Source organism: Pyxicephalus adspersus, chromosome 2, assembly GCF_032062135.1.
Source record: "Pyxicephalus adspersus chromosome 2, UCB_Pads_2.0, whole genome shotgun sequence".
Taxonomy (NCBI): Eukaryota; Metazoa; Chordata; class Amphibia; order Anura; family Pyxicephalidae; genus Pyxicephalus; species Pyxicephalus adspersus.
The window spans coordinates 25,005,677-25,026,007 of record NC_092859.1 but is presented as its reverse complement, the minus strand read 5'-3'; the positions used below and the strand labels follow the sequence as shown (position 1 = coordinate 25,026,007).

General features: G+C 38.1%; 1 protein-coding gene across 1 annotated transcript in view; it reads left to right on the top strand.

Moving 5' to 3' along the window:
• Positions 1-2,980: 2,980 nt before the first annotated feature.
• B4GALNT3 (beta-1,4-N-acetyl-galactosaminyltransferase 3) overlaps positions 2,981-20,331 on the top strand; it is a gene marked incomplete in the record, with an annotated part of 35,616 nt that continues 18,265 nt past the window's right edge. The window contains 3 exon segments of the mRNA XM_072400076.1: positions 2,981-3,714; positions 15,316-15,419; positions 18,337-18,384. Coding sequence (XP_072256177.1) covers positions 3,537-3,714; positions 15,316-15,419; positions 18,337-18,384 — 330 coding nt within the window.

Sequence of the window (20,331 nt, the reverse complement as noted above, 5' to 3'; positions counted from 1 at the left end):
CTAGACTCAATTTGAGAAGCCTCCGAAAGATGCGAGACTAACTGTGGGACACTACTTCACATTTTTTGGGAGTGCCCAAAGATTGCACCATTCTGAAGACAGGTTCGTTCAATAGCCCGATTCTTCAGTTGAGCCTGGATTCTTCCTCCTCAACTTTAACAGGAAGCAATACCACTCATCTAAATTCATTCATTTATTGGATGCTGCCAAATCGTGTATCCTGGCATTCTGGCGTCAGTCAAGGGCACCCACAGTGGCTCAATGGTTTGCCAAAATTCAGGATCTTTATTCCATGTAAGACCTCAACTCTGACCTACGTGGCATGGGAGAGGCATTTGGTCAGCAACAGTTTCGCTGGATGGAGTTCTCGTACACAGATAAGTATATAAACACAATTGCTAGAGAAACGGAGACTTGAACCGTAGCTCTCTACTAACTGGGGGACCAACATGGGCTCCCCCCCCCCCTTTTTTTTTCACTTTTTCATACATTTCCTCTACTCTTTATCCTATTCTCATTAACATTGCCCTGCAGTTCTCTTCTATAAAGTTAAACAAATATTACCCAAGACTCTTCTGTATTGTTTCAGATTCGGTAAAGCCTTCTAAGGTTGCGGCATTGGAGTGGTTAACTACTATTACACAATCTTTATATTGTTATTAGTCTTTCCAGTTTTATGGCCCAACGGATTTTATTCTCCCCATTGTATTTCTGTTGGTTCAATCTAATCTCAATTTTGTGAATGTTATTTTTGTAGTCATACCGTGTGTCTGTTTATTAAAAATCTTTATTCCAAAAATTAAAAGAAAAATACAGGAGAATAGGATAGGAGCAAAATATGTTGCTTCCTGAATTTTTTTCTCTACTCATTCATCAAAAACTGGCATCTTATGTGTGTGCACATTTGGCTTTCACCCGCTCACCACCTTACTGTCTCCCTGACCTTTACCATCTTTGTTCCTTATGTTAGATGTCACCAGGGAACCATCACACAGCAGAGATGAACCTCGGGATTGTCTGTTGTTTGATCAGCCCAGTGTTTCATATACCAACACTGCACTTTACTATCTATGCTAGAACTTCAGGTTCTGACAACCAGCTCCAAGAGTTTTCTTTGCATTGCGACCAATGCTATCTTTAAAAGTACCCATTGGCAGGTAGAATTGTTGGCAGAATTGGAGCCACTGTTGTTACGATGTACTTAAGTCAAACAAAAATACCAGGTAATCTGTGAAACTAGAAATGCCATTATGTACACAGCTAATCCAAGATGGATCTTTGTCATTCTAAGCCACAGATTTTCAACCAGTGTCATGGAGGGATCTCTTTGTGAAAGTAGCCATGCAGAGACAACCAGTTCCTGTGCTGATAGGAAGCATGCTGGCTGAAGAAGAAAGCAACGATGGAAAGATTAGGTTGTGGCTGTACTACTACTCCTTCCACAGTCCTATCTGAATTGTGTTTGATGCAAGGGGATTGAATGATGCAATCAAACAGAAACATCTAGTGGCAGAAAAAAATACCACTGAAAACTCTAGATTGAAGGTAAATATTGCAGACAAAGCTGATGATGTTATTTTCATGAGCTATGTTGGCTGGATTTATTATTACATTTATGTTTAAATTTTATTTTATCCAATTTAAGTTTTTTTAAAATTAAAAATGTTAGAAATAGATGTCAACCCTAACTGGGTGATTAAAAATGTAAAAAATGCTAAACCAACAAAACTAATCATTCTGACTTCAAAAGTCTAAGATACCACAAAAGTATCAAAAGTTTACCCTTGTGTCAGGATGGGAATTCCCATGGGAAGGTTCAGGACCCTTTTATTGTTATCTGTCTCTCAATCCAAAATGTAAAAAAGAAAAAGTATAAAAGAACACTTTTTGGGCTGGATTTGTTAGGGAGTAATGTGTCCTGCATTTTGTTTTAAATACCATCTCATCATTTGTATCCAGTAACATGTTTTCATTTGCACCAGTTTGCATGGATGTGAATACTTCCTGCCTTGTGGTTGTCTGTCAAAAATAATATAGGTGTGTTTTTTTGTGTGTTGAGAAAATATTAAAAATGAATGAGCTGCCTTAACCCATCTCAGCTCAATGCACAAAAATCTGGGACAAATTTGTAATTTATTTTATCATTATTTGTGTTCACTGTTTCCTTTTTTGAAAAATATATAAATTATCGAGAATCCAGACTTTAGCACAAGAACCGGTTCAGGATGGTTTAACTTCTGTAACCTCTTGGAAGTTATTTGAGATTTATTGCAAACACCACCCACCACTTCACATCTTAAAGTTTATCCCCCCCCCCCCCCCCCCCCACCCCCCAATCTCCAATGCATTTTTCAAAAATAGTAAAATGTCAGTAAAATTCTATCTATCTAAAAAGTCTCAGTTTGGCCCATTCCTAAAGCTTGCCATATTCATGACAATTCGATAAAATATTTGAACTTTCAATTAAATTTTTTGTCGAAATATCAAAGACATAAAGAAGAAGCTATAAATGACTGTTGGTGCATAGGATTAAAATTAGCATGACAAAAAAGTGGCAGAAAATCAGATTGCTATATTTTTTTTTTGTTTTATTACCATTTCAGTTCAAACACGGTTTACATACTTTATTGAACTAACCAATAGAATTATAATTTTTCTCTTCACAATCTACCATCTACTAATCAATTGAATGTTTGGATGGTAGATTTCTTAAGTTTAACAATAACAATTGTATTTGGTGGATAAAAAGCAGTTGAAATTGCACAAAATTTGTCTCATGTTTGACCACTTTATTTGTTAATAAAGCATTTAAAAGGCCAGCCTAAAACATTTTGACAAGTTGTGCCAGGTGGCAGACCCGAGTGGTCAACGGCAAGGTGACTAAATATTTGTACTCTCAGCCAGCCTTTGTTTCACCTCCCCACCAGGTATCTTATCTGTCAGCCGTTGTCAGGTATGAATGACTTCCAAAGCCTGTTACAGCAGTGTCATTAGGCTGGAGACTGACGGAAACAGTCAGGGAGGGGCTACTACTGTTAGAGAGTCACCCCTCCCTTGGAGTGAGGTGCTGATCCCCAGGGGGCTGAAAAGGCAAGAAGACGATAGAAATAGGAGGGAGAAAGACAGACGAGTGGCAATGAGAAGAGAGTGCAGGGTACAGTTTCTGTGAACGGGGGCTGAGTTGCACAGGTGAGGTGTACAGGTGATACTAGGAAGAAACAGCCAATTCCTTAGAGCTCAAAGCTGTCGGTCTCTTTTACTATTCAGCATAAACTTGCTTTTGGAATTAGCCAGCATTTCATAACCTTCCAGCGAACCATCCTGAAAGCTGAAACTCGTTTTACCGAGCGCCCTCCGCCTTTCCTGCAACGTAACACGACACCAGACTCCACCGACTCGGCCACTTTCACCGCAATATCACCTGTTGCAGAGATTATGGAGAGGCTGCTTTGAAATCCACGCTGGTCATGGTGGGACACAAGTGATGACCTCCAGTCTGAGTCAGCGGTGGGCCAGAAGAGCGACCTGCCAACGCAATGCTGCACAGACGGGGGCATGGGAAGCGGGCGGCCAATATGTGGGCTCGCCCGCTGCCAGTAAGGATGCTGCAGAAACATTTTTGGCTGCTCTTGCTGTTTTCAATCCTCCTCCTGGGACTGTGGACGATTTACCTGCAGCTGGCTAACTACCCGGATGGGAATCCGGTCAACCGCAGTAAGTTGGCAGTTTATTTCACGGGGTGAATGTGGCTTTTTATCAGGTTACAATTATTTGTATAGCTTTTTTTTTACCCAAGGTGTTCTAAACCAAATCACTAAAATCTTTCATGAGCTGTAAAGCATTAATGTAATTTTAGGATTTTTTTTTTCAATCCTTTTTATTAAAAAATTACCGGGTGGTCCTGCCATGAAGGTCCTTGTTTAGGTACTTTTCTTTTACAGGTTGTCACTGCTTCACATGCACCTCTGAAAGGACACTACAGTTGGCCATGTCTGCACACATTGGGCCTGATTTATAAAGGCTCTCCAAGGCTGGAGAAGATACACTTTCATCAGTGAACCTGGGTGATCCAGCAAACTTTTTCATAAAACGAATTTGCTAGCAAATGTTTTCAATCCTGGACCAGATCCATTCCAGGTTTGTCCGATCACCCAGATATACTGATGAAAGTGTATCTTCTCCAGCCTGGGAGAGCTTTCATAAATCAGGCCTATTGTGTAGGCATGGCCTACTATTGTTGCTGTTAGGACATGCACAAAAAGGGGCTAGACATAATACAAAACAGTAAGAAAAAATAATGTGTTTAGCATAGTGCTTTTGCATGTAATCCAGGAAATATTTATGAGTAAATCTATTTTTATTTGCATATCAAAAATAACCAGGAAATATTTACATCTGCCTTGACTCCCCTTGATCAATAATTGATCTTCATATGGCATTGAAATTGATCTGATCCAATCAGAGTTTACTAAAAAAACATCTGATCCAATTGATCTGATCTGATCCAATCAGAGCTTCCTGATAAAACATGCTAAAAATCTGCATCAGCAATAACAATATTCTATTGTATTTCAGCAAAGGGTATAAACACTAAAATGTTTTTTTTTTGTTTTGGATAAAGTGGAGAACAATTAAAACCCATGCCATGTTTTTACTGTTATCTGAGTCTCCATTAGAGAGATTTACCCTGGTGACATTATCATACATGATAAGAAGTAGGGGAAAAGCTAAAACAGGGAAACAGCAATATACTTTTGCTTAGTAGAATAGAAAAAGGTTAGAACCTCTTTTAGGAAGTATTGCTGTTGGTGTTACAGCTGGGTTTTTCTTCACCACCTGTGGGGTGAAAGCGTTGTCAGCAGAGCAGGAAGTAAAAAAATTTCTAAAGGGGCCTTGTCACATTAGTTTCCATTATAGACAAGACCTCTGACTATCTTGACCTGCATACTTATTCCAAAATAAGGGAAACCAGCATCGCCAGCCCCACAGTGCTCTAATGGCAAAATTCATCTGATGCTTTTGTCATTATTTCATTTACATTTATAAGGAGGTTTTTACAGAGATATAAAGAGATTTTTCATTTTTTGTTCTGTTTATTTTTAAATTAGAAAGCAGAAAGAAAGCAATGTACTTTTTATGGGTCCACTATAGAAAGCCTGTATACCATTCATGAGCATAGGCCAACCATGTAACAATGGGTAGGAAAAAATACAATATTCAACTCTGATAAACTCATTTACAATGAAACTAAAATTTTAAAGCATGAATTACAACTGACTCAAAATTATATTAATCAGGTGCTTAAGTTCAAATTCCCTGAAAAATGCCAGAAGCCAGTTGCCCAGAGTTTTCTGCATTCACTGAACAGGTCTGCACAGGTCCACCAGCAAAAAGCATTACAGTTATTAAACACTGACACCATAGGAGTCATAAAATAACATCTATTCAGACTTAAAGATTTGGCATTTAAAGGGTCAGTCAGCCCAAACCTATTATTATAGTGTTTGGTACTTGTTTAAGAGTTTAAATCAACAGTCTACCTCCCTACTGTGTCCAGTATGAGGAGTTGTGGTAAGTGTACACGATTTGCACATCAGCTGTGCCCATTATGAGGGGTTCCCAACATTCCTGCACAAGTAGTAGTTTTAGATTCAAGAAGGTTGTCAATCAGCATGTGGGAAAGTTAAACCAGTTGACAACCTCTCAAAGACGCTCTAGGTGAGAGCTGTGCACCAAGTTCTTGGCTCCACATACCTTTTGTTCCCAACATCCTCGTACTGCTGTGCCCATTATAATTGGGTTCACACTTTTTCTGATGGATATTTAATATCATTTTGTATTCAGGAAAATAGAGGTATAGAAGAGAAAGAGAGCCGTTAATATATTACTCCAATGATTATCAGAGTATTAATAGCAAGGTCTAATAATAGTCAAGGTCTGACCCAGCACAATTAGCTACTTTTTTGACAAAATATTATTTTTAGGTAAAATAAACCCTTATTAGACACATCCAGGAAACGCAGATCTTTGGATCGGGGGCTAAATATAGCAGCCTGTTCCTGCAGGAGCTGTCATTGCACAGGGACCAACCTCAGCTCTTGTTTGATGGCTCCTCAGTGCGTGTTGGAAAGATGTAGTCTCACTCTTGCTGCAGCACCTGCTTTGTTACCTATAATACACAGGTATATTAAAAATTAAGGGAGTTCCCCTCCCCCCTTCATACCAACTTGCCTGGACCTAGAAAAAGAGGGTAGACCAACAAAAACTTATACTGAAAATATAAAAAGTATTACCTACAGGACCATTTCTTCATTTCCCAGACTTTTTAAGTTGGCGGTATCCTTATCTGATTGGAATAGTTACTTATGCACAATAGAGAACATGGAAACATCAGAAACTGCAGGGAAATCTGAAATCATTTTATATGACTCCATCATATGGAAAATTGATCAAAAGTGCATTTAATTACCAGGCTATATAAAAGATGTAAATGGTAAACCAAGTATACATCAACCTAAACTTTGCCATCATATTTACTATGCCTTTTTTTTTTTATTTTAAGTGTAAGCACAGAGTTAATCTTTAAATTGTCTGGGTGTTGTTTTCCGTAATATGTTACACTTTTTTTTTTTTTTTACACACGTTGTAGGACATTTTAAAAAATGGAAAACGCGTTAGCACAGGAAATCCCTAAAGACACCAAATTCTAAAACATTAACCTCAAATCTATAGAATGTGCTGCAATATTTCAGAAAAAGCAAACACATCATTGTGCAAAGCATTTATTTTTTAATTTGATTTTTCCAGACTCCATAACAAAAAACAATGGGCTACAATATGTACTTCTGTTGTTCACATTGTCCTTAAAATGTTTCCACTGTATATATGACATTGCCATAGCTAGATATTCTTGGGAAAACAACCCAACACTTTACATAGTATTATGCAAGTTACATACTGTATAATTTATGGCCAAAATTATGTCACCCCCTGCCAAAAAAGAAAAGAAAGTTCAGATGCTTTAAGTGGAGGATACTGTTAGTGCTACAGCATACAACGACATTTTAGACAGTTGTGCTCGGGGATGGCCCCTTCTGTTCCAACATTACTGCACCCCTGTATACAAAGTCAGCTCTATTATGATGTGGCATGGAGGAACTTGAGTGATCAGAGCTCAACCGTTTGAATACCTTTGGGATGAATTTGAACAGCAATGAGGAACCAGGTATTGTTAATCATCAGTAGTACCCTAACTTCACAAATGGGCACAAATTCTCAGACACAATCCAAATTCTGAAAAGTCTACCCAGAATCCATAAGGATGGGAATAGTTTTAAAAATAGGGCACATTTTAACATATTTGATCAACCCATTCAATGTGACTAATATAAATTATCATAGTCAATCAATACAGCTTGGTGTTTTTATGCTTTATACACAAGCTGACGTTTTCCTGGGCATCTCATTTTGGGCTCTCAGAGATTGTTTTAGACAAAATGGGGTCTTAGGCAAATATGAAGTTTGGCCGCCAAATGTCAATTAGGGCCCTGGAGAAGGTGGGGACTATAGGTAATCAGCCAGTATGTCTTACCCAAACCTGAGCCTGTGGGCTCAACTGCAATTATATTATCTATTCAGGACTTTTTCCAGGCTATGTACAGCTGCTCCCAGTAATTGGTCCCTCCGGGCCTTGTGTCTTTTAACACTTCAAAGTCACCATACTAGCACTCACTAAATTATGGCTGTGACACCGAGCCCAAGTGCAGGGTGTGTAAGTGATAATTCTGACTAAGCACCTGTAATAAACAATGCTGCAATATATTTGCATGTTTTTTGTAGTATAAAATCCAGTGAATCACAGGTAATTGGCTATGTACAAGGGAAGGAGTAGAGGAATCAAGAAGGCTGCACCTTGAAGACGGCCTGGTTTAAAGGAAAATATGTCCTAATTAAAGCTGGAGAATTGTAGTTCTTTTGTTGGAGCTGACAGCTGTTCCCGATGCTTCTTCCCTAAACAGCTAACTTAGATGTAAATCCTAATTGGAAGACATTTATTTTGCGCCATGAACTTGCCATTTTTTAATTGAAATCATTGTTTTCACATTTTTTCATCCTTTGTAACATGATGATCTCTTTTAGCTTCATTGCTGTAATTTCCACTCCAGTGGTTGCTGCATTTCATTTTCTCAGGGTAGGTTTCTTGATGGTGGCGACAGTAATATATTGTTGAAAAAAGTACTGGTAGCGTGTAGCCCATGTGAAAGGGTGACAATGCAAGAGCACAGTTTGGAAACAAATAGAGTCATCCTGCACCAGGAAGTACCTGAAGAAGGTACCAGATAATATTTTAGTAAAAGCTGCACATTTCACATTTTTGAAAATAACTTTTGAAATATGATCAACATGATAAAGGTTATTTGAGATTATATTGATTGCATGCATATCCACTATATATAGTACATATACTTACTTGTATATACTTTACTTTCTGATACTTTTCCGTACATTAGACCTAAAGCACAGATAATGGTGGGGTAAGACAGAGAGATCTTAGAAAGTGAAGGGATTGCAATTGACATGGCATTGCGAGACCTGTAGTTAATTTTTCTGGGGTTGCCATGTACCTTTGCCTGCTGTAGACAATTTCAAAGGCACAAGCCATATAAGCTTTAGAGTTTGCCGCCTGGAAAGTGATTGATTGAGTTCTATTTACAGAACGGCTGTGATCTCTTTTGCGTTTAGTGTAGAGTATAGTTTTTGAGTTTATACTGGCACCAGTGCCCAGCCTTGGAAGTCAGTTACCTGGCTTTGTGTTGTATGTCCCAGCCTTCCCTGATACACCTAACTTAGTAAACACATAGAATAAAAACTGCAACAAAAACAAATAAATGACGCCACAACGGTAAGCTAAGGAGTAAAATTTTCCTACATATATAGCAAAATCGTTGTGTGCAGAAAGGATTAGAAGCACCACTTTTTAATGCTGTTTGTGTCCCTGGAGGAAAAGATTTACCCTCTCCAGTTGTCCTAGTGACTTCTTGCACAGGAGCTAAGTAGGCATTGGTAAAATTTGGCCAGGTTCAATTCAGCAGTTGTTTTTCAAATTTTGTTCAAAATTTGTCAAACCCGAATTTTTAAGGTAAATCCCTAGTCTGTGAGGTTTTCATCTTGAATTGAAATTTAGTTTTCTTATACATTTAGCTTGGCTTACATTCATCATAAGTACCCCAATCTAATTAATTTCAGTTGGAAACATTTTTTTTCAGGTAGCTTTAGCAAGGGCACACTTTTTTATCAATCATTAATATGCCTGCTTTGACCAACCGATAATTCTCATTAAGAATGAAGTGTCCACAGATGATACAGCAATACAAAACTGACCATCAGCAGGGCAGTTAGATATAATAGGCATAATTCAAATATGCCTAAATTATATTATATATGGGGATAGGGAATGCAGTAAATGTGGATGATATATTGTTAGGTGATTCTTGTACTTAACTTTTTTCTCTTTCAGATGAAGATGATTATTATTATTATTATTATTATTATTATTATTAATAATAAACAGGATTTATATAGCGCCAACATATTACACAGCACACATTAAATAGGCTGCTGTACATTAAATAGCAGAATGCTTTGAACAGAAAGTAGCTTTAGGAATAGGTCTATGACTAGTGATTACTCCCCTTTGAGTCTCAAAAAATGTTCAATCAACATATACCACAACTACCACCTGAAATCCCCTTTGGTGTAAACCCTTTTGCAACGAAAAGCCTTCCAACAAGAAAAAAAAAAACATTATACTCTAAAAACAATGAAACCCCCATAATACTGCACCACTGAAACTAAAGGACAATGTTTTTTGAGGAAAATCTTGCAGCAAAAAAACTAAAGTTTGCTGTGTATAGTACAGCAAGATAAAAGTGGCTGCAGACTTCTAATCATCCACAAAATGAAGTTAAACAAAAAAGCCTCTAGTATTAAGAACAAGAAAAAAACAACAGCAAAGAGTCTGACTCTAACCTCTTTATATGCAGTTTATGAACTATCCCCATGCTTTTCCTAAACATTTCCCAGCTCACTGATGCTATAGCCCTGTGCATATCTCAAAGAAACATTTCTGTTGCTGAAAACAACCTTTTATGGTCATTTCCAGTGACAGATGAACATCCAAGCTTTGCACACACAGCACCGTGACTAGGGTAGAGTAGAGTGATCCATGACGGCTGACCCAAGACCAACTGCTCCCTAACTCTCTTTACATACTCAAATAAAGACTCTAGACAAAATCTTGTTGGATAACAATTGGTCATAGCAGCCCGTTTTATTTAACCACTTCAAAATATATGTATCTATAAATATATCAACATTTCTCGAACAAATAAAAAACATTTTAAAACATCCTTTCCCACGCAGCATACCAAATCATTTTTCTTAACAGGTCCATGAAAATTTTAAATTTTAATTGGCAAAAACCTAAATTACTTCCGCTCATTAACCAGGCCCCCAGGCGCCCTCACACCGCCTCGGGGACAATCAGCGGATGACCACCTCTAACCACCTGGCCCCCACGACAACCGAGTGTCGTGCAAGGCCACCCTCAACCAAGAGACCCAAAATACTACCGTGCCTCACCCCCCTTATTTTCTTCCCCAACAACTTTAACCCTTTCATGGACCCTATGAAAGAAAGCCTTCCTTGCTGCCATGACAATAATATTCCCCAACCGAATTGTCCTGTGGGGAGGGAGGGCGGGGGACGCTTGATTTTCAAGGTAAGAACTGTCCCCCCACTCCCCCCATCCTCTTTATTTATACCTTAATTTTCCCCACCCATAACACTTTTCCAATCAATCAATAATTCACCTATTCCCGCATTTTATTTGAATTTCCCGCTCTTTTCTTCCCGCATTTTTTTTTTATTAACCCCTTACCCTCCTGTCTCCCTCCTCACCCTGTCATGTGTCCCTGCGCTCTAGCTAGCTACAGGCCAACTTTCTGTGCCATAGGGAAGGTGGTGGGAAGATGAGTAATTGGCACCCCACTTTGCTCTTCTCTATAGGAAAGCATGGCAGTCCTTCCCCACATAGTCAATACATTGGAAACTGCTGTACACATTATACATTTTCACCCAAGACAAGCGTAACTGTTGGTCTCAGGAGGCAATTATCTGATGGGTGTACGTAGCTTATGGCTGCTCTGTGTCGCCCACCTCCTCCTTCCTATATAGGTTGACTTACCTAAAGCCCCCTTAATGGCTCTGTCTGCTGACCATAGTGTAAAAGCCATGTAAACTTTTGTAAAATTTAAACTTAAAATTAAAATCACAGCAGAGTTCTCATTAAAATACACGTTTGTGAACAAATTTGATATTAATGAGTCATAATGGGCTTTGCACTTTAATGGTGAAACAGAGTGGCTTCTATCTCCGAATCTGCATCTTATCTCATGGAGGTCATTCTATAGGCACAGAGCTCAGTTTTCATGTATGTTACATGAGTCTACTGACAGAGATCTCTATACTGAAATCGGGGGAACCCAATACCCCCATTCATTTAGCAGAATGTATTTGTATATCTGCCTTACAGACCTCCATTGTCAGTCCACCATGTCTCCGGGGAGCACTGCGGATTTTCTCTGTGATTCTGTACATCAGATATCCTCAAAGGCCCTGATTTACCTCGGAACATCAAAAAGCGATTTTCACATTGAGACTTCGATGTGTCTAATGGCAAACACTGTGACACACCACTGTAAAATCACTTTGCTGCTCAAGTTCCAAAGTAACTTGATACAAGAACTGTTCATGTGTAAACTATGGCGAGAAATTCAGAGGTGACAACATTTTATATGTGCAAATATCAAAGAAAAAAACCCTCCTTGTAAATCCAATAACCCAAAATTTCATTTTAAACATTTTTTTTAATCAATCTTTTTAATTAAAATAAACCATGTTCGAATACTTTCTGTTATGGGTGTACAACTGTACCCCAATTGTGCTCCTTCATGGTCACCTTGTCACACACTCTCGGGGCAACTACAAGGAGCCTTGATCCACTGTATTCAAAATATGTTAAACAAGGTTTGCAGAAATTAGCAAAATAAATGTTATTTCTGTCTGTTTGCTCTGGAATGTATATCCTTGGAGGAAGACTGAATGCTTATCATACCTGTCTGCACAGTAGCACTTCTCTGATATGAATGCTATACTACAAAAGCATTTCTCATATCTTGTATGCTGGTTGTAATTCATAGTATCTCTTAGTATTCTCAGTGTGTGAGCATTGCATGCCCAACTGTAATGGTGACATCAAAACTCAACTTCATAATAAGATTTTTACCATAATATTTTGTATTTTGAATTTGGATTAGGATTTTTTTTCTCTTCCTTTATCGGTGACACCCAGTGTGTCAAAGTATTAATAGGAAGTAAATTAAATATCAACGGGCATAACTCAGTCCATAAAAATTCTGTGTGTAAGCTGCCCTGTCTGACCTGGTTCTAAAAAATCTTGCTTCAACTGTTGATGTTCTGATTCTCTGCTATTATTACCGTCTGAATCACTGACCTAGAATGAGTATGTAGCTCAGGTGTTAAGGTAATTTTGCTGTAGTTATCTGCATTTAGAATGAATTCATGACAATGGCAACGTACATGATCATTCAATGGTAGGTCCACTTTAAGAAAAGAGAGAATTTCGGGCAGACAAACGGGTATTCTTCTGTGCTTTCTGTGTCTGTTATTAGGCAAACAAAAATAAAATTTGCTATTTGCGCTTGACATATGTTTGAAGAATCTAAGTCAGGGGGGTGCTAATTGTTGGCAGCTACGCTCTTAGCATTGGGGTATCCGGGGTAAGCTGTCACAGCAGGTCAGAAGATAAAGGAAAGAGAGAAAAGAGATTCTATATTCTTACATGAAAGATCTCACCTGCAGTGCACTACTAGGAGTTGCCATCTGTCCCTTTTAGCCCTTTCCGTCTCTAACTCATGGCAAACGCCATCAATTGACTGTGATGATCCGAGATGATACAGTACAGTATTTGGCTACTCTCATGCATTACTTGACTCTTGCCAACCAGCTATTTGTCCTGCTGCTTTTATGGTAAAGTTCAGTTTTTTGGGGCCAATTTTTAAAAACTGATAAAATATATTTTACAGAAGCAAGGAGAAAATAAAACAAGGGTTCTTACAAGTAAGTGCTCCATTTTTATAGGCAAAATGGCTGTAAGGCCCAGATCAGAACCACACAGCCTTTGGTAAAAAGGAGCTTTGTACCGCACATTTACATTATCGACCTATTCTTTTCTGAGCAGCAAGGAAGGGTTACTGTGGCATCTTTTTTGCCGACTTCCAGAGGTGTACTCTATTGCCAAAACAGTTCTGACCCTTCAAGATATAGACTCCACAAAACATCTGAAGGTGTCATGTGTTATCTGAATTACAATGTTAGCAGCAGATCCTTTAGGTCACACTATTTCTGCCATCTGCCTTCTTCCCATAGAGAAACCTGCTGCCATCTCTTACCCAGGTTACCAATGCACATGCACTCAGCTATCTACATGATCTTACGAAAAATGTCATTCTCCCAACAAGACCAACTTTTTCCATTGCTTAATGGTCCATTTCTGACATCTGCCCGTTGTGGGTACTTTTTGCAATAGGTAAGCGTCAGCATAAGCACACTGGCTACGCAGCAAACTGTGATTCCATGTGTGTTCTGACACCTTTTTCTTATGGACAACAATAGAAATCATGGTAATTTGTGCTTGTAAAAAGCACTGCTTGCCAGATACATCCCACAAAACCAAACATTTTGGAGATGCTATACCCAGTCTGCCTATCACAATTTTGCCCTTGTTAACAAGTCCTTCAGATATTTTTACCTTTTTCCTATAACCTTGAAGAACTGACTTTTCACTTGCTGCCTTATATATCTCACCCTTTGACTGGTGCCATTGTAACAAGCTAATCTATTCAATTCACTTGGTCTGTCAGTGGATTTAATGTTTTGGCTGATAAGTATTAAGCTGCGTACACACCTGCAATTTTTGCAAAACACCTGCAAAAGACTGCACGATGCATGAACGATGCTGTACATACAGCACCGTTCATGCTCTATGGAGAGGGGAGGGGGAGAGCGACGGAGCGGCACCCTGCTGCGCGCTCTCCCCTTCCCTTTCATTAGGATCGGTCGTCGTCCATCGTCCATGGATCCGCCAGGACGGTCGTCGGATGATGGACGACGACCGACTGTACACACGGCAGATTTTCGCCCGATAATTGGCCGATACCGATTATCGGGCGAGAAAAATTTGCCGTGTGTACGCAGCTTTAGTTACACACTCATTAGAGGTTATTTTTATTATCCAGTAAAGTAACCTTATTTCTTATAGCTATATAACTATATTTAACAGTTTTATTTAATGTGTAGCTTGGAATCATTGCACAATGAGATTTTATTTACAATTTTCATTTGACAATTGGATGAACTAACCCATCAAGACAACATTTCTATTCTTTATAAAGAAGTTCACGTCAGTGCAGTACATGCTGTGGCTTGTCAAATGCAATTGATATTCATTGTGTGATGTGATTCTTTCTATAGAACAGAATATACCTGTTAGGAACTGCATTCAATGTGAACCAAGCAAGGAGGAGCATGAAGCACACATACCCTGCAGCACTTGGGGTTCCAGTGTCTAGTTCCTACTTGGAACACAACCTAAAGAAAGCTTACATGTACTTCCCATGCCTATGTGGGGCTCCCCCTTTATCCAAAAAATGTTGGTTGTTCAGTTGATTGACAACCATAAACCTGGAGTGATATTAGCTTTAGTGAGGTAAAGTGGTAATGGATTACAAGGTGTGGCAAAGTGGACCTTTTCGCAAGTCTGCAATATTAATTCCTTTATGGATTTTTGTTAATGTATACATAAAACATGTATAATAAATTATTTACCAATAATACAACATACAAGTATTTATATAGGCACACTAGATGGACGATGCTTGAACAAAGATGATACTGTTCTTCTGGAAAGAAAAGCTGTTTGTAAGCCTAGATTATAAGAACTTTGGAGCAGGGTCCTCTCCTCCTCCTGTGTCACTGTCTGTATCTGTCTATCATTTGCGACCCCTATTTAATATACAGCACTGTGTAATATGTTGGCGCTATATAAATGCTGTTTATTATAATTTATAATATTAATATTAATGCCTGCACTTATATTTTATTAATAAGCAACAAAATACAGTTATTTAAACCACATACTGTCACTGTCATCCTTTTCTCTTGTCTGTTAATCAGGATACAGCAGTTGGAGTGAACTGGGCAAAGCCTTGGCACACAATAATATCCAAGCTGTGGATCCAAACTTGGAGTTCCACAAACCTGACCATCAGCAGCGCTCGGTGAGTTGCATTTTTTTGACATTGGGTGTCAGGGCATTGCTGAATTTGTAAATTTAGTGATGGTATAACTCTTCCCATTGCATTTTCTGTAATATAAAATGAAAACAATTTAGCAATCAGAATGGAAGTTGTGGGGAGGTCACCGTAGTGCAGACCCAGGAGAGACTTGAACAACAACCTGAAAACTAAAACTAAGGCTTACTGGTAGATCATAGGAAAATGTCAAAATCCACCAGTGACTAAAATGTCAGATTTGGGAGGAGTTTGTATATATTTCAAGTCATGTGGAATATGAGCAGATTAGGAAATAGTGGGTGTAGTGGGAACCTTGGAACTGAGAACATTGTGACACAACTGGATTATTATTACGGAAGGTGAGAAACTGATCCTTACATCTGCAGCACAAAATTGGTTTCAGTAAAGGTTGAAAACCTATTTTTCTTCCCCAGTTACAAAGTAAAGTTTTTACAGCTTGTCCTATTTAAAGTGTATGGGCAAAAGAAACTAAAAAGATAAACTGTTACAAAAAAAACTGAAGTACATAAACATTTTTTTCTATTTGTGGAAAAGTTGCAAGTACAGAAAAAATATCCACTGATCTACCAAAAACATCCTGTAGTCAGCTGACAAATCCCAAGCAGTGTTGCCGGCCGTGCTCAGTTCTTCCTTGCTAGTCTGCAAATCATCTCCCTGTTGTTTTTTTAAAGATGAGTTAGGATAAAGTGAGATTAACATGGAGCTACAAATTTGAAAAGATTGAAAATGACTCTTTAACTGAATATATGAGATTTTAGGGACTGAATGTAAACCAATGGAACAAATAGCTTTGTATGGAATAGGCTGCACATAGTAAGCTGCAACTCATCTACTGCATCATCCTATGTGGCCTACTCTAAGAGGAGCCATTTTTTTCCTTGGTTCAACAACATATTGCTACTCTGAGTAGTTTTTTTAACACCACTGAGCTGCTAAAATCTTCTGTTTATCTATAACATAATAAGGTGACTGCCAGCAACTATTAATATGTCTAGTCACAGTGAAAGCATTCTGTTTGCTATTGTTCAATTTTTTTTATTAATAGTATTATTATTAATATTATTAATATTATTATATTAATTAATATATTAATTAATTAATATTATTAATATTAATATTATTAATAATAATAATAAAAAACAGGATTTATATAGCCCCAACATATTACGCAGCCCTGTACATTAATTAGAAGTTGCAAATGACAGACAAAAGCAAGTCAAATTTCCCCTTGTAGCTCAAGTGTGTAGTTGTTCTGTAATTCAAAATTAAAGTATAGTTGGGCACACACATATACCTTTCATTTAAATTTAATGGCTGCAACAATTATGAAAACGTTTAATTTGACACTTGTTATCACAATCCACACATGTGAATCCAGCCTTGGGCTATGTTCAGATGGGCATTTGTCAACCATGGGAATAACTGCTCCCTGGAGCTTTTTCTAGTGTTTGCTGTACATGGCTGTCAGTTGTTTTTTCACATTGCAGTAGTTGCAATATACATCCTAGGATACCGGCTCCCCTGCTACTCCAAACCACTGGGAAATACATTTCTACTGCTTGCAAAACCATTTAAAAAGGGACCTATTAAAGTCTATGGAATCAATACAGTGCCACACCACCCTGAGAAACTTCATAAAACATCCTAAAAACCCCACTGCAATGCCACCGCTAAAGCAAATTCATAAAGAAAAAGGGAATATAACTTTCCAATATATTTCAAGGATGATTAGGGTTTATGGGCAGCTGAGAATTGATTGACATGAATGAACAGTAGACTCCCATTTCCCTACAGGTTCAGTCCACAAAGCTTTACCACAAGGGCAGTGTAATTATTTTCCATCATGACTTTTTATAACTGTCACTTTTTAAAAATTTAAAAATACAGATCTTTATCCTGCAGTGTTGGCTTTGTAATTAACTCCTATTTTCTGTATTTGCACAAAGGAGTCTGCAGGACTTTCTTCGACAGATTACATAGGACTTGTTACAAACCCAGATTTAGAACACAATACTAAAGCTCTCTGGTATGCAGAAGAGGCATCGCCCTTACAACATATGTCAATAAGGCAGTGGTACACCACCCCAAACTGCATAATATTATCACTTAGGGCTTACTTTGAGGTATTACCATAATGTTTATCTGAAAGTCTTTTTTATGTGACATTTACATCCTTATATACTTGCTGTTTTATAGCTTTATGACCCTCAAACATTCATCATGTATGGTGATTAGCATCCAGACACAAACACTGCAGCACAATTTATTTGTAGCAGATTCTGAAAAGTAATGAACAGATATGACTGTGCCTTTGACCTTTCAGACTAAACAAGGTAAACACATTCTTGTTGCAGCAGAACAGTTGGTGTGCAAAGTCCTACAGTAGAAAAGCCCTCTACCTGCCAGCTGGCTTCAGATGTGGACTTTTCTTCCACTGTGGAAACAGTGGTGTTTATACAGAGGTCCAATATGCTTCTGCTAAAGCAGGACTATACCTTTCCAATCATAATGGAGTATGTAGTTTTCTGATTGACACAGAGGGCAAAGGTTCTTCTCTGCAGCATGCTGGCTTTTCTACCTAGGCTGTGGATGCTTCCTAGAAAAAAAAAGTTAAAAGCTTATTAATAATAATAATAATAAATAAATAAACTATACTATAGTGTATTATACAAAGTGTATTATACTATACAAAGTAAATTTATCAACCCAGCAATTGTTTTCAAATCCCTCTGCACTGATAAGGGTAACTTCTAATTGGTCGCTATGGTTTACAGTTCATTACACAATGGTTGTTTGTACTGCCAGCATGGACACAATAAAATACTTTTATTTCTGGCAGGATGATTAGTAAGGTTATAATGTTTCTTCCTTATTTTTATAGACACGAGAAGAAGTGTCCTGGAACCTGTCTGTTCCCTGGAGAGAAGAGGTACTGCCAAAATCCAAACATATTACTGTATAAATCAAAAGTGATAGATTTAAGTACTATGCAATGATGTGATATTTGCTGAAATTTGACAGAATGATGCACTGTACTAATACCAACAAATCACTGTAACGAGTATACACATTGATTGTTGCCAAAGGTGATTGTGATCTGTGATTGTCACAGAGCCCTCACTGCCCCATTTAACATCTCTATCTCATCGAATATCAATACCTAACCTTACAAGTGGACGCAAATACTCACAATGTAAAATACAGAAAAGTGACATTTAGTTGGGTCTGTGCAATATGTATGATAAACAATTGCCATGTTTTTCCCATAAAATCCTTTTTCATTTTTTTGTAAAATACAGAAAAGTGACATTTAGTTGGGTCTGTGCAATATGTATGATAAACAATTGCCATGTTTTTCCCATAAAATCCTTTTTCATTTTTTACGTCTTTGCATCTCAGTGTGCTGCCACTCATCTATAAGATTGCAATGGTTGGCTTTAACCTCCTGGGTGGTTCATTTCTGTCCGGTTTTATATATCTAAAAGCAGTACTTTTTCATGAAAGGTTATTTTACAGTATAATATAATAGTTTGAGTATTATAAAGTTTAAAACAAAATTAAAAAAAAAAAAATAATAATAATACTCATACTATTATATTATACTGTAAAATAAATGTAATGTACTGCTTTTACACATATAAATTCACTGTATTGCATTCAATACAGTTATTTTGTATTGGATGTTCAATACAGTTATTTTGTATTGAATGTTCAATACAGTTATTTGTTTTGAATGCAATACAAATGGATTTGAGTTTCCCACCCTGCCCTGAACAGAATGTCCCCGAATGTCCCCAGAATGTCCCCAGAATTCTCATGAAGAAGACGTGAAGGACGATGGAGGACGCCAGCGGATCAGGTAAGTCACGATTTACTATTGTTTTCCACTGGGGGGATAAAGCTACATATACACATCAGACAATTGTCATCTGAGACAAACAGTTGTGCTCATCTCAGGCAAAAATCTGAATTTCCTCCCTGACGTCGTTCATCCATCCACCCTGGCAACTATTCAGGAATAACCGCTGTGCTTTCCTACAAAAGAGCTGCTCCCCTATTCTCCCCCCTCCCCTCTACATCGAACACAACGGTGATGTGTGTACAGTGTCCATTCATTCCTCTGTCACTGGAAATGATCATGAAAGATTGTTTCCAACAACAATCATCTGATGTCTGTGCGGGGCTTTGGATCTAGGCCAATCTGCAGGTAAACCATCTCTCCTATCACTTGTGTCTGGCCAGTTCTCTACTGTCTATGCTATGTACTGTCACACTGAGCTGCCCTTGGAATGTGTGCATGGGTCTGTGTGTGTGTTAGGTATTATTTGCCGTCCATCAGGTGGGTATAGACAGAAGGGAGAGTATTATCTCACCTGCACAATACTTTCTCTATACAGCCACATTAATCCCCTTTGTGGATCTTGGAATTGGCTATCATGGGGCCCCAATCTTTTCTCCAATTACAACCCCTTCCCATCATGCAGTTTCCTCTTATCCACAAAAGATCGCCACCTATCTATTTAAGTGAAATGCACTTACACTACACAATCCTAAATGGCCCAAATTACTTCTTTGTAATGTATATTTTTCCCAGTAAATTGAGCTGTAAGACTGGCTATGAAATAGGAATTTACAGACTTCAAGTAGATTTAAAGCAGAACGAAACATTAAAAGAAATTGCAAGCAGGCAGGTTGTTCATTGCGGAATGGACAGGGTTACTTGCCTGTTCATAATTTTTTAGTTACAAACACTCCCTTTCAGTTAGGTACATTCACCTATCTTTGCTCTGACAGCAGTATCAACATTTTTACTGCTCTACTTCCAGGTTTGGGGTTGTCATTGGATCTGTTGTCCCTGGTAGGGTGGCATTTTCTG